Source organism: Piliocolobus tephrosceles, chromosome 6 (assembly GCF_002776525.5).
Source record: "Piliocolobus tephrosceles isolate RC106 chromosome 6, ASM277652v3, whole genome shotgun sequence".
Lineage (NCBI taxonomy): Eukaryota > Metazoa > Chordata > Mammalia > Primates > Cercopithecidae > Piliocolobus > Piliocolobus tephrosceles.
This window is the reverse complement of record NC_045439.1, coordinates 10,188,221-10,202,180: the sequence shown is the minus strand read 5'-3', so window position 1 is coordinate 10,202,180 and position 13,960 is coordinate 10,188,221. Positions and strand designations below refer to the sequence as shown.

The 13,960-nt window shown below is 50.4% G+C and overlaps 2 protein-coding genes across 4 annotated transcripts in view; both read left to right on the top strand.

The window, feature by feature from the left end:
• Positions 1 to 13,613, top strand: part of BDKRB2 (bradykinin receptor B2) — a 39,000-nt gene extending 25,387 nt beyond the window's left edge. Inside the window, exons 2-3 of one of the 2 annotated variants that reach the window (XM_023205578.2) lie at positions 6,396 to 6,508; positions 9,728 to 13,613. In XM_023205578.2, coding sequence (XP_023061346.2) covers positions 6,435 to 6,508; positions 9,728 to 10,829 — 1,176 coding nt within the window. In that variant the 5' untranslated portion in view covers positions 6,396 to 6,434 and the 3' untranslated portion in view covers positions 10,830 to 13,613. The remainder of the gene's footprint in view (positions 1 to 6,395; positions 6,509 to 9,727) is intronic. The other variant, XM_023205579.2, reaches the window with a different exon arrangement.
• Positions 6,400 to 13,960, top strand: part of BDKRB1 (bradykinin receptor B1) — a 28,243-nt gene continuing 20,682 nt past the window's right edge. Inside the window, exon 1 of one of the 2 annotated variants that reach the window (XM_023205580.2) lies at positions 6,400 to 6,508. The gene's annotated coding sequence lies outside the window, so the exon portion shown is untranslated. The remainder of the gene's footprint in view (positions 6,509 to 13,960) is intronic. The other variant, XM_023205581.2, reaches the window with a different exon arrangement.

Below are 13,960 nucleotides of genomic sequence, written 5' to 3'. Positions count from 1 at the left end.
AGATGGAGTCTCGCTCCGTCACCTAGGTTGGAGTGCAATGGTGGGATCTCAGCTCACTGCAACCTCTGCCTCCCAGTTCAAGTGATTCTCCTGCCTCAGCCCCCCAAGTAGCTGGGATTATAGGCACCTGCCCTCACGCTCAGCTAATTTTTGTATTTTTGTAGAGATGGGGTTTCACCATGTTGGCCAGGCTGGTCTTGAACTCCTGACCTCAGGTGATCCACCCACCTCGGCCTCCCAAAGTGCTGGGATTACAGCTATGAGCCACTGCACTCAGCCTAGTTATCTTTTCTCTTTTTTTTTTTTTTAAGAGAGAGATGTTATTTTTTTTTTTTTAAGGGGAATGAGTGGTGTTAGGATGTCAGATGAAATTGCTTGTTTATTAAAACTGAAAACCCCAATGTGGGGAAAGAAACAAAGCACACTGAGCAGAATAATCGAACCACGGCGAACAGGGAAAGTAGACCGAGAATAAAATAAGCTCCAAGGTCTCCAAGGGCGTGCAAAGCCAGGCTGGCAGGCCTCCTCCTCCCCTGCAGAAAGCAGGATGGATGAGGGGCTCTGCTTCTTCAGGCTCCCCCATGTCCCCCTAAAAATGTTTCCAGAACATTCCAGGCCCATAAAGTGTCCAAATGCTGGAAGGACCCACATGTATATGTCTGGGATTGAATCAAATCTTCTGACTCAGTTCTCTTTGGGAGTTCTGAGAATGGAAGTCACTTCCCAGGACCCCATCCTCCCCCTACAGACAGCATTGGCCTCCTTTTCAGGGAAGAAAAGAAAAGGGACTCTTGGAAACCCTCCTGAGGGCCACACAGCTCCTGCTGTTGAGACTGATACGGTTTATGAGGCGCCACCGCCCCCTTCCGCCACCCCCTGCCTGCTGTAGCCTGAGGCTTACCTTCGTGACTGTCTATAAACAGCATCCAGACTCCGTAATCACGTCAATCAGCTTTTAGAGGAAAACATTTATTCTGGGGAGGTGTCAGGGAAAGGATTCAGGAGATCTTGTTTCTTTCTAGCTCTGGCCTTGACATGGACTTGCTGGGTGGTCTGAAGGATTTCACTTATTTACACAGCAAATGTTGTTCAAGAGTTTAGGATGTGCAAAACTCAGCCGCAGGCACCATGCGGGGCGGGAAGATGAGCAAGGCCGGGTCGTCCTCTCCGAGTACAGCGAATGTAGTGGAACAGACACACACACAGTTTACACACGCATGCACGCACAACATGCGCTCAGCTGCCACTGAGAGCAGATAGGAGATGCAGAGGCAGAGGGAGAACAGCCGCCCTCTGACTAAGGACAGAGCCCAGCTGTCTCAAGAGCTCTCCTGGATGGACAGACTGGTGGGGTCCCAGCAGCACCCCCTATCTCTCCATCCAGCTGTGTAGTGAATGACTGAAAACCTCAGCTGGCCTGTGAGCAGGAGAGCTGGCCAGGTGGACGGGAATCCCTGACACCCTATAGCCGCTGGTGTAGCTAAAGCAGACAGGCCTCCTGGGCTGGTGCAGGAAGAACAGCTTACGTTCTCGAACACATTGACCACGTGCTCCATGCGTCTGACACACACGGACTCGTCTACTCCCCACAGCAGCCCTAGGAGATGGGGCTGTTTAAAATATCAATCCCCATTGTATAGTTGAAAAACATGAGGTGCAATGAGGTTAAATAACGAGCCCTAGAGAGGAGGACTCAATTCACAGTCAGCTTCCAGAGCCCATCGGCCTAACCGCCAGGCTGGCTTCCTGTCCGTAATGCACGTTTCTAGCTAGAGACTTCCAGGCTGGGTTTCCCACACTTAGCCATTTACATTCACGTTCACAGTTTTTGCCATATCCACGTCACTGGTACAACTATTTCTTTAGTAGTGACTTACTTTTGAACTGTAACTTCATATCACCAATTTAAATGGAAAATGAGTATCATGTATCAAAAAAGAAAGACGATAACTGTAAAAAATAAAAGCAATAGAATGTAAACAATGCCATTAAAGCCTGGGTAGATTCGGGGTCCAGCCAAGGCTCTGAGCCTGTTCAGTGTGTCAAAAGGGGAGATTACGCATACAGAAAGGTGTTGAAGATGCACAGACACCATGCTGAGACTTTCTTGTTAGCCTAATCAGGAGGAATAACTAAATGATTCAAGGTTATTTGCCAGCCAAACTACTTCCCTTGCTGGGAAATGCTTCCCAGCTCTAACATGCAGTCACAAAATACGGGACACAAGTGGACATCAGGAGGAAAACTATCTTTTCCTTCTCCACTTCTGAGTTCTTGGTTGGGGGCCCTGAAACAAAAAACAGATTAACAAGAGAAAAGTGAACAAATGAATTTAATGTTAAGTTTAATGTGACATGGGAACCTTCATAAGGAAACGAAGTGATTAAGCCTAAGTGCCTTTTTATTTTTTTGAGACGGAGTCTCACTCTACCGCCCAGGCTGGAGTGCAGTGGTGCGATACGGCTCACTGCAGCCTCGATCACCCTGGGCTCAGGTGACCTTCCCACCTCAGCCTCCCAGGTAGTTAGGACTAGGACTACAGGTACGCGCCACCACGCCCACCTAATTTTTTTGTACTTTTTGTAGACTCAATCTTGCTGTGTTGGCCAGGCTGGTCTACTCCTGGGCTCAAGTGATCCGCTTGCCTCAGCCTCCCGAAGTGCTGGGGTCACAGGCATGAACCACTGTGCCTGGCCTGAGTGTTTCCATTAGATGTGATGAAGAGTGGAGAATCATGGGATGTGGGGGGACCAGGGGGCATGAGCGAAGTGTAGAGAAGTGAGGAAACAGCAAGGCCTGTTGGGGCTCTTCTCTGTCCCCAGTGCTCGGAGGGGAGGGTGCCCCTTTCCTCTGGGTGTGCAGTCTGGTGACCTGCTTCAGGGAACAATCACAGAGTCCTTCCTGTACCTATGGTTTCTTGGATTCTTTCCACTTAATATATTCAACATGCGAAGCTGCCACATTTTGGGGAAGCGTACCCTGAATCTCATCATTGGCTACAAGGTTGGGGGCCCCACATGAGGCACACTTGGCCCCTGAGACAGTGACAGTATGTATTTCGCGGAGGCCACTGCTTCAAAACCCCTAAGGTGTGGATTCCTGGGAAACCAAAACAGGCCGTCTCCAAGGCTCGAGTGGAATTGATTCCTGACAGCGCCAAGCCCACAGTGTCTGTATGAGTAAATGAAGAAAGTGTTTTTACAGTAAGTCTTCTTGGACAGAATTCTGAGGGAGAGAGAGAATGAGTGAATCAGAATGTTGGATGTTCCCTCTAAGGTGTCTGTTTAAAAAATCAGGGGAAAAAACCCAGCAGCAGAGTCATCGCCTGTCCCCAGCTCTGAGGGTCAGCGTCTGTGAGGGCCACGAGTCCACCCTCCCAGCTCTGTAGACAAGGAGACTGTGGTCCAGAGAGATGGAAATCCCACAGACAGCGGCCCGCCTGGAGCACCCCCTCCCTGCCTGACTTTCTATTCCCAGGATGCGTTCATCAGGGTCTCAGTAAAAAAAGAGAGGGCACATTCCAACTGGGTAATAGGAAGAGGATGTTAATGAAGCATTTCTTTACAGTGGTGTAGGCAGCATATTGGGGTTCTGTGAGGAGCAGGCAGCACCCCGGGTGCCTCAGTGCTGGTGCGACAGATCCTTAGCACCCTCCCTACCTTCCTCCCTCCCTCGTGATCAGGGCCCTGACAAAAGCAGTGAACTCTGCTCCAGGCCAGGCCAGCATAAAGGCCCCCAAGAGAGAAGCCAACAACACCCCATCCTCCTTCTCACCCTCCCTCAGGCTCCTGCTGGGGCTCCCACTGGCCAAACCCAAAGAGAAGCCAGAAGGCAAAGAGCCCCATGGTACCCGTAGGGGCTCCCGAGGCAGGGGTCACAGAGGAGAAGCCAGGAGGTGACCTGGAACAGGACACAGCAGCCCCCTGACAGGGATCCTCACCCAGGGCACGCTTCTAGAGCAGATGGAGAAAACAGCTCGGTCGACTTGAGACTCCCAAATTCTCCCAGTTCCTTAACCCGCCTGCCCTCTGGACTTCAGGAGAAAGTTGAGACGGAAAGCTCTCAACTTTGTTTTGAAAATGAAAGCAATGTTTACAGCCACTAGCAAGCAATTAGGATCCAGCTGGGCTGATGTGGCCAGATCTGGGGACACTCAGCCAGGTAGATGCACAACAGGCCCAGTAACGGAGGTCAGCGAGGAAACGCTTGGTCATCCCCCATGACCAAGCTGTGAGGACCTGCGTTGTCTGTGCGGCAGTCACTGTCATGTAGGAATGGAAGCTGTACATGCAGGCTGAGGCCTCTCAGCTGGACATTTCGGCTTGAGTGAGCCCCAGGAGGACAGGGGAGTTTAGTCTTCATTCTTCTCCTCTGAATCACCAGCACATAATAATTTGTTAAATGCTTTTACAAATGAATGCTTTAGGCTGGGTACAGTGGTTCACGTCTGTAATCCCAGCACTTTGGGAGGCTGAGGCGGGTGGATCGTTTGAGGTCAGGAGTTCGAGACCAACCTGGTCAACATGGAAAAACCTCATCTCTACTAAAAGTACAAAAATTAGCCGGGCGTGGTGGCAGGAATCTGTGATCCCAGCTACTCAGGAGGCTGAGACAGGAGAATCACTTGAACCCGGGAGGCAGAGGTTGCAGTGAGCCGAGATTATGCCATTGCACTCCAGCCTGGGTGACAGAGCGAGACTCTGTCTCAAAAAAAAAAAAAAAAAAAAATTAGTGCTTCAAACACATGACCTCTCACAACCATTGAATTTTCTCTCCGTGAGCCCAGGAGGGCCTCTCAGAGAGGAAAACTCCTAGGTCTTCCTTTCCCTCTGCAAACTCCCTGCTTTGAAGAATCACAAGGACAGTGCTGCTCATTGCATCCTTTGCAAGTTCCAAAGCCTGATCCCAGCTCTGCTTAGGGGTTCGTGCAAACCTTTTCCGGGTGTTAATTACCTCCCACTTCATTTCCTGTTTACCAACTCAGCTTTTTGTTTTAATGTGTTTGAATTCCCTGAACTGAATATTCTCTGATCTCCACCGCCCAACTGAATTAGGGGAGCTGGGCTTCAGGAATCCCAGGTACCAGGTGTTGCAGAGTGGCTGAAAACCGAGATGTGGCAGATATGTGGCTATCTACATTCATGCACACACACACACACACACATGCACATATGCACACACACACATGCACTCACACACTTGCACATGCATAGACCACAGCTCTCCACAGCCTTCCTAGACAGGGGTCACTTAGTATCCTGGAGGGAGTGTGAAGTCTGGAATGGAAAGAGAGGGGGTTAAGCCCCACCTCTAGCCATGGGACTGAGACAAGTCACCCCCACCCGTCTATGCCTCGTTTCCTCCTCTCTGAGGCAAGCACAGAGCCCATGCCTCGCTCCCTGGATGAGAATGATGTGAAACTTGAAGAGGGATAGAGACAGGGGTCATCAATGGAAGCCCCTTGGGCAAAAAGGCCCTTTCAACCAGGGCACAGAGAAGGCCCCGGGCTGGGAACTTGACAGCACCTTGTATTGGTAACCAGCCCAAGGGACTGGAAATACTCAGCTGTGTCTGTCTCCCTCATTAGGCTCAAAGTCCCTCAAGACCCTGTCTCCATCACAGTGCTCCAGTCCAGACCCCTCCTCTGAGCTCCAGACCCTGCTGGACCCAACAGCCACTCCCATCCCCATCCGCCTAGAATTCTTCAAAAAACCTCCCCTCTAACAGCTTCCAGTCTAAACACATGACCTTTCTCCTCTGAATCAGCCCCCATCTCCGCCTTTGCAGGAGATAGAAGCCACAAAACCTGCCTCGCCCCTGTCCTCACCTCATCCATGTCCAATCGAGCACTAGCCATGTCAGGCGTACCCTCTAAACTCCCCTGGAATCCAGCCTCTCAGCCTCCATCAGCCCAGGCCTAAGTTAATGGGCTAACTGGGCCCTGCTTCCACTCTACCCACTGCAATCCCGACTCCCTGAGCAGCGGCCAGGGCCTAATCCACATTCACACCAAGTGCCTTCCTGACTGAGATATCCTCCTGCACCCTCATCCCTCCACCCTGCTTAGTTCTGCTTACCCTCAGTGTTATCATCAATATCCACTCGCCCTCGCAGGCGGTTTTGGGACCCCATGTTCTATGCAGTCACAGAATCTTTTGCTTGATTTCACTGTACTTAGGTCAGTTTGCAGTTATTAAGTGAGCAATGTCTGGCTTCTCCAGTAGACTGGCAGCTCCTCGCCATTGTGTCCCTAGCACTGCTGTGTGGGAGCACTTCACAAATGTACATTGAGTCAGGGACTCAGCAGTCTCCACTTCTCCTCCCTGCTGGAGAATGCATGTACTTTGCAGTCCCCAGCCCCTGTGCCATCTAACCATCTTTTCTTCTCTGTTCAGCCCAGGTGTGGCCTTGCACACATCCCACTCTGAGTCCAAATGTTCTCTCCCTGGAAGACACCAATGTTTCTGTCTGTTCGTGAGGACTCCATGCCCACCACGGCCTCTTTCAGGTGAGTCAAGGGGATTCCTCAGTTCACTAGTTAGGGGTGGGGGGCAGACACCCTGGAGAACTCCCTGGAAAGCTCAACCCTCATGCCCTGGACAACAGTTGAAGGAATCAGTGATGTTAAAGCCCAAAGACAAAAACTCTCAAGTGTCCAAGTCCCTGTAGGCCTGTCGGAAGCAGAGGGAATGTTCTGTGGAACTAGACGAAGAGGGGCTTGGGGAGGAGAAGGATACATTCCTGGTTGTCATATGTGATCTATCCCAGAGGAACTTGGAAGTGAAGGTAAGAGAGTTAAACATTGAAGTCAATACCCAGCAGATCAGACAGCAATGTGCCAGGTTGCCTTGGAGACAAAATATCTCCAACATATGGCTGACATCTGGTGGAAGATCAGAACACTCTAAAGAGAGAATTTAAGGGGAGGGGGAGGGAGACCTGAGCCAGAGTAGAAACACAGAATAGGGAGATCTGTTCTGGGAGGCAGCATTTACAAGCAACAAGGCTGAGGGGTCCACTCCAACCTCTCCGTCTTGTGGCAGGTGCGGCCTATGATGGAAGTGAGCAGATAGCCATCTCAGCTGAGGCCACAGTGCACTGGACCTAGAGTTTCCAATTCCGCACTCACCAGGTGTCTTTCTGACGATCCTATGGCTTCTCAGAGCCAGGGATGGGCCAGGATCCATCCCCTTGGCTATCAATTGTCTTGCTGAGAAATTAATAAGCAGCATCTGGTGCTATACTTTGGTCTCTAGTGAGTTAGCCCATGAGAGATGATTGATTTCCCAAGCCAGGGGTATGGAGGAAATGGGTTTTCTGTAGTTACAGAAATGGGGTTGAGGCTTGGACCAAGGGGACTACCCAGGGGAAGTCTTACCTTCAGAGGCCTCTGGAAAGGATGCTGCAAGTTTTCATGGCTCAAGAATTCAGAGCCCAGTAGAGATAGTTTATCTCTGTTCCAAGATGTCTGGGGCCTTGGTTGGAAGACTCAAAGGCTGGGAAACCAGGATCCACTGAAAGCTTAACTGGGGCCAGAGGATCCACTTTCAAGGTGGCAAGTCGGTTCCCCGCTCTGTGGCTGCTTGAGTATCCTCATATGGCGGCTCACATCCTTCCAAGTAAGCAATGCAAGAGGCCAAGGAAGAAGCTGCAAAGCGTGTTATGACCTAGCCTCAGAAATCACACACCATCCCCGCCACCATTGGTAGGAAGTCCAGCCCACATGCAGGAGAAGAGGAAGCAGATTCCTCCTTTTGAAAGGAAGAATATCAAGTAATTTGGGGGCATATGAAAGTCACCAGGCACCACAGTGATCTTTTCAGAGCATACTTCTTATACCAACACTGTAGTCCCTGAAGACTCAGGGGCAAAGCCTCACTTCCTTAGCACCCAGTGAAGACCACACTTACTCCCTCACTCAGCCTCTTGCTACTTCTCACCTTTCCTGTCCAACATCTAGTGTCATTTTCCAGAACATACGAACAGCTTCCCCAGTTCTGTGCCTCTGCTCAGGCTGTTCCCCCTGCCTGGTCTGCTTGTCTTCCTTCTTGTGCCCTGTCGAGATGCTTCTTATCCTTCAAGACCCAGCTCGAGTCACCTCCAACCTTACCCACCTGCCCCTACCCCAAGTCTGTGTCCCACACCCCTCCTGCGCCCTCCACGGCACCCTCCGCACTCTGGGCCCCAGTTGTCAGGAGTCAGGCAGGGCAGGGGCCAGGTGGTATCCTCTCTGTGTTTTTGCACTCAAGGCAGAGCTCAGCACAGAGCAGATGCTCAAAAAACATTGAAAGGTTAAAAGCATTGCTTTGTGTGGGTCCCCCAGTCTGGCTCCAGGATGCCAGCCAGCTGCTCCTAGAAGCAAAGGGAATTTTCCTGGGAAATCCCAGAGGTGATGGTCAGTATCTCCTCACGACTTATAGCTCAGCTCTTCCTCCATGAGCCTCTCTAGCAATGCACATCCCAGAAAGAGCACCTTTTCCTTCTCTCACTCACACCACAGGGCGCTGGGAAAATGCCCAATGAGTCCTGCCCTCTGAGTTGTGCTTTGGACTTTTAAGTGTGTCTTCACATCCACTCTTTGACTTGAATCTTGCAACAACCATGTAAAAAGAAATGCAAAGCGAGTCAGGATGAGAGCAACACCCCACTCCAAAGAAGGCAAAATAGAAGCCCAGAGAGGTCAAGCAGTTTGCCCAAGATCACATAGCTAGGATTGGAACCCAGGTCTGTCCAAGCCCCATGCCTCTGCTGAAGGTAGAGATGATTTACAGCAACAAGTCTAGAAAGGTACCTGCCCTGTGGTCTGTGAGTCTCGCCTAAGAATGAAAGAGGAGCCAGTAGGTTAAAGATGAGGTCACCAACAAACAGTGATGTTGGAGTTTACCACTGGTTATGTTAATAGGTTTGCAAGAATAGTTAATTACTAATGTTTACCCAAGTGCAGTGCTTGGGGCATTTTGTACATTGTCTCAGATCCCCATCACAACCCTGAGAGGGAGATTTTTAAATTCCCATTTTACAGGTGAGGTCATTGTGGTTCAAGGACGTTAACTTCCGCAATATCACACAGCTTATAAGTAAGGCAGCCAGGATGTGAACCCAGTAGGACTATCTGGCTCCAAAGTCCCCACCCTCCCTCGCTATCTGCATCCTCCTATCCTCTTCAGTGCTTTGCTGATAGAAGATACAGAAATATGATGCCACCCCAGACCTTCCAGGAAGACAGGAACTAAGCAGATAGGCTGGCCATGGTCTCCAAGCCAGACTGGAATCTCCAGGTCTGGCATAATATCATTTTTCTCTTTTAATGAATTAACTCACCCACCACAGGACTTTGAGAGGCTGAAAGGTGACCAACTCCCTTGGGAGGGGCCCGGATGATAAGGAAGGAATGTGAATCCTCCCATCACAGAAGCTTCAAGGAGGTCAAGGATCCAAGACTTGAGATTGTTAGTGCTGTTGATGGATGCTGGCCAAGGAAATATCCCAGTGGAGCCTTGAGATGAAGAGCATGAGGCCCCATTTAGATCCAAGGATCAGAGGGGGCTCTGTAAGACCCAGGGGAGTCAGGTGTGCCGAAGCACTGGCCACAGAAAGCAGCCTGAGCTCCACCTCGACTTCTCCACATCCTGGCTGGCTGTCTTTAACCCCTGCCTCTTTCTGCACCAGTTTTTGTCCTTCCTTTGTGACCCTGAGGTGTAACAGCCTCTTTTCTACTTTCTTTCAGCGCCAATATGCTCAATGTCACCTTGCAATTGCCAACTCTTAACGGGACCTTTGCCCAGAGCAAATGCCCCCAAATAGAGTGGCTGGGCTGGCTCAACACCATCCAGGCCCCCTTCCTCTGGGTGCTGTTCGTGCTGGCCACCCTAGAGAACATCTTTGTCCTCAGCGTCTTCTGCCTGCACAAGAGCAGCTGCACGGTGGCAGAGATCTACCTGGGGAACCTGGCCGCAGCAGACCTGATCCTGGCCTGCGGGTTGCCCTTCTGGGCCATCACCATCTCCAACAACTTCGACTGGCTCTTTGGGGAGACGCTCTGCCGCGTGGTGAATGCCATTATCTCCATGAACCTGTACAGCAGCATCTGTTTCCTGATGCTGGTGAGCATCGACCGCTACCTGGCCCTGGTGAAAACCATGTCCATGGGCCGGATGCGCGGCGTGCGCTGGGCCAAGCTCTACAGCTTGGTGATCTGGGCGTGCACGCTGCTCCTGAGCTCACCCATGCTGGTGTTCCGGACCATGAAGGAGTACAGCGACGAGGGCCACAATGTCACTGCTTGCGTCATCAGCTACCCATCCCTTGTCTGGGAAGTGTTTACCAACACGCTCCTGAATGTTGTGGGCTTCCTGTTGCCCCTGAGCGTCATCACCTTCTGCACGATACAGATCATGCAGGTGCTGCGGAACAACGAGATGCAGAAGTTCAAGGAGATCCAGACAGAGAGGAGGGCCACAGTGCTGGTCCTGGTTGTGCTGCTGCTATTCGTCATCTGCTGGCTGCCCTTCCAGGTCAGCACCTTCCTGGACACGCTGCATCGCCTCGGCATCCTCCCCAGCTGCCAGGACGAGCACATCATCGATGTAATCACGCAGATCGCCTCCTTCATGGCCTACAGCAACAGCTGCCTCAACCCACTGGTGTATGTGATTGTGGGCAAGCGCTTCCGAAAGAAGTCTTGGGAGGTGTACCAGGGAGTGTGCCAGAAAGGGGGCTGTAGGTCAGAACCCATTCAGATGGAGAACTCCATGGGCACACTGCGGACCTCCATCTCGGTGGAACGCCAGATTCACAAACTGCAGGACTGGTCAGGGAGCAGACAGTGAGCAAATGCCAGCAGGGCTGTTGTGAATTTGTGTTAAGGATTGAGGGACAGTTGCTTTTCAGCATGGACCCAGGAATGCCAAGGGGACATCCATGCATGACCTTGGGAAATGAGTTGGTGTCTCCAGTAAAACACAGGAGAATAATTCCTGCCCTGCCCAATTTTGCAGGGAGCATGGCTGTGAGGATGGGGTGAACTCATGCACAGCCGAGGCCTCCATAAACACGACAGCATTACTGTTCTTATTTGCTGCCACACCTGAGCCAGCTTGCTCCTTCCCAGGAGTGGAGGGGGTCTGGGGACAGGGACAGGAGTGACTGAGCTTCCCTCCCACGTGGTGTCCCTCCCTGCCCCAGCAAGACAACTTGGATCTCCAGGAGAACCGCCATCCAGCTTTGGTGCAATGGCTGAGTGCACAGGTGAATTGTTGCCGTGGGTTTCTTTAATCCATTCAGCTAGAACTTTGGAGGACAATTTCTTGCATTAATGAAGGTTAAGCCCTGAGGGGTCCCTGATAAGAATCTGGAGACCAGGATTCTGTGGCACCCCTCACTGATGGACAAGATGGTCTGTGCCAAAGAAGAATCCAATAAGCACATATTGAGCACTTGCTGTATAAGCAATATTGAGAACGGAGGCAAGAGGGAAGAAAGAGAAGAAGCCATCTCCATCTTGAAGGAACTCAAAGACTCGACTGGGAATGACTGGGCACTGCCACCACCAGAAAGTTGTTCGATAAGATGGTTGAGCAGGGTGCTGTGGGTGATATGGACAGCAGAAGGGGGGAGCCCAAGGTTCCAGCTCAACCAATAACTATTGCACAACCACCTGTCCCTGCCTCAGTTCCCTCTTCTGTAACACGAAGTCGTTGTGAGGATTAAAGGCAGTAACAGGCATAAAAGTACTTTGAAAAGCAAAGGGTGCTATGTACATGTGAGGCATTATTATGCACATGTAACTGCGATGTGTTTACTATAAGGAAAAGACACTGAGGTCTAGAAATAGCTCCGTGGAGCAGAATCAGTATTGGGAGCTGGTGGCAGTGTGAAGTACCAGTGCCTGGCACACAGTAGGTGCTCATTGGCTCCCTTCCACCTGTCCTCCCCACCACCCTGAGCCCCCGACTGTCACACACACATAAGCATTTGGGGAGAAGGCCATGTCTTCAAAGTTTGATTTGTGATGAGGCAGAGGAAGAAATTTCTAATCGGTCTTGCCCAGAGGATCACAGTGCTGAGACTCCCACCGCCAACTGGTACCTGGGGAGGGGGAGAGTGCAGGCCTGCTCAGGGACTGTTCCTCTCTCAGTAACCAAGGGATTGTTCCTGTTAATCAATGGTTTATTGGAAGGTATCCCAGTACGAGCCCTAGAAGAGTGTGAGTAGGAATGGCAATGGCATTCACCATCAGCAGTGCCAGGGCAGCACTCACTTGATACATGAATATGTATTAGCTGGTTGAAGAGCTAGAACCTGGAGAACTAGAATCTGGAGGGCTAGAACCTGGAGAGGCTAGAACCTAGAGGGGCTAGAACCTAAAGAAACTAAAATCTGGAAAGGCTATAACCTGGAGAGCTAGAAGCTGGAGGGCTAGAACCTGGAGGGAAATAACCTGGAAGGCTAGAACCTAGAGAGGCTAGAACCTAGAGAAGCTAAAACCCAGAGAGCTAGAAACTGGAGGGCTAAAACCTGGAGGGCTGGAATCTAGAGAGCTAGAACCTGGAGAGCTAGAACCTGAAGGCCTAGAACCTGAAGGGCTGGAATCTGAAGGGCTAGAACCTGGAGATCTAGAGCCTGAAGGGCTGAAATCTGGAGAGCTAGAACCTGGAGGGCTAGAACCTGAATGGCTAGAATCTGGAGAGCTAGGATCTGGAGGGTTAGAACCTGATGGGCTAGAACCTGGAGAGCTGGAACCTGAAGGGCTAAAAGTTAGGTCTAGAACCTAGAGAGCTAGAACCTGGAGGGCTAGCACCTAGAAGGGCTAGAACATGGTGGGCTAGAATGTAGAAGGGCTAGAACCTGGAAAGCTAGAACCTGGAGGGCTGGAATCTGGAAAGCTAGAATCTGGAGGGCTAGAACCTGGAGAGCTAGAACCTGGCGGACTAAAACCTGGCAGGCTAGAACCTGGCGGGCTAGAACCTAGCAGGCTAGAACCTGGTGGGCCAGAACCTAGACGGGCTAGAACCTGGAGGGAAAGAACCTGGAGGATTAGAACCTGGAGAATGAGAAAAATTTACATGGCAAAGAGCCCATAAATCCTGACCAATTCAACTCTGAATTTTAAAGCAAAAGTGTCAAAAAAAGATTCCCTCCTTACCCCCAACCCACTCTTTCTTCCCACCATCCACACCCCTCTGCCCCAATAAATACCTGGAGAAAGAAAACAGGTGAAAGAAGAAGTAAAAACCATTTAGTATTAGAATGAAGTCAAACTGTGCCACACATGATGAATGAAAAAAAAAAAAAAGAGGCTATGTTTTGTCACACAGGGCAGTCATTCATCAGCAGAGCACGTGGATGGTCTGAGACTCTCTTAGAAGCAGAGCTCTATCCCAATGGCCATGTGGGGATCCACACCTGGTCTGAGGGGCAACTGAGTCTGTGGGAGAAGAGCTGCCCTGTGCACGGTGTAGTTGCCCTGATAAAGAACATCTCCCCTGTGAAAGACTCAAAGAGCTATTATGTTGTAAACGGGAAGCATTTCACATCCGAATAAGAAAATGGATGAATCATGTAAACATGTGTCTTTTCTGTACTGCATAATAAATGGATGAGGTTTTTGCATAGCTCTAGCATTTGTTACAACTCCCAAAACCTCTGAGTTTGGTACCTGGGACACTGCCTTGCACACTCAGAAGCCTTTGGGAAGGGGTGCTATTTATTTCTGCTCAACCTGTTAACAGGCTTCTGGCATGTAGATCAGTGGTCTTCAAGCTTCTGGGATTGTATATTCCTATAGGAAAAAAGAATTGATTATGCATACCCAATATGTATACTTATTAATATGTATGAAGATGTGCATTCTAAAATATAATCAACCAGTAGAAATTTAAGAAAGAAGATGTAAAAAAAAAATTAACAGTGCTTGAATATTTCCTTCCATCTTACATTTCTGCAGGAGTAACTCATTACC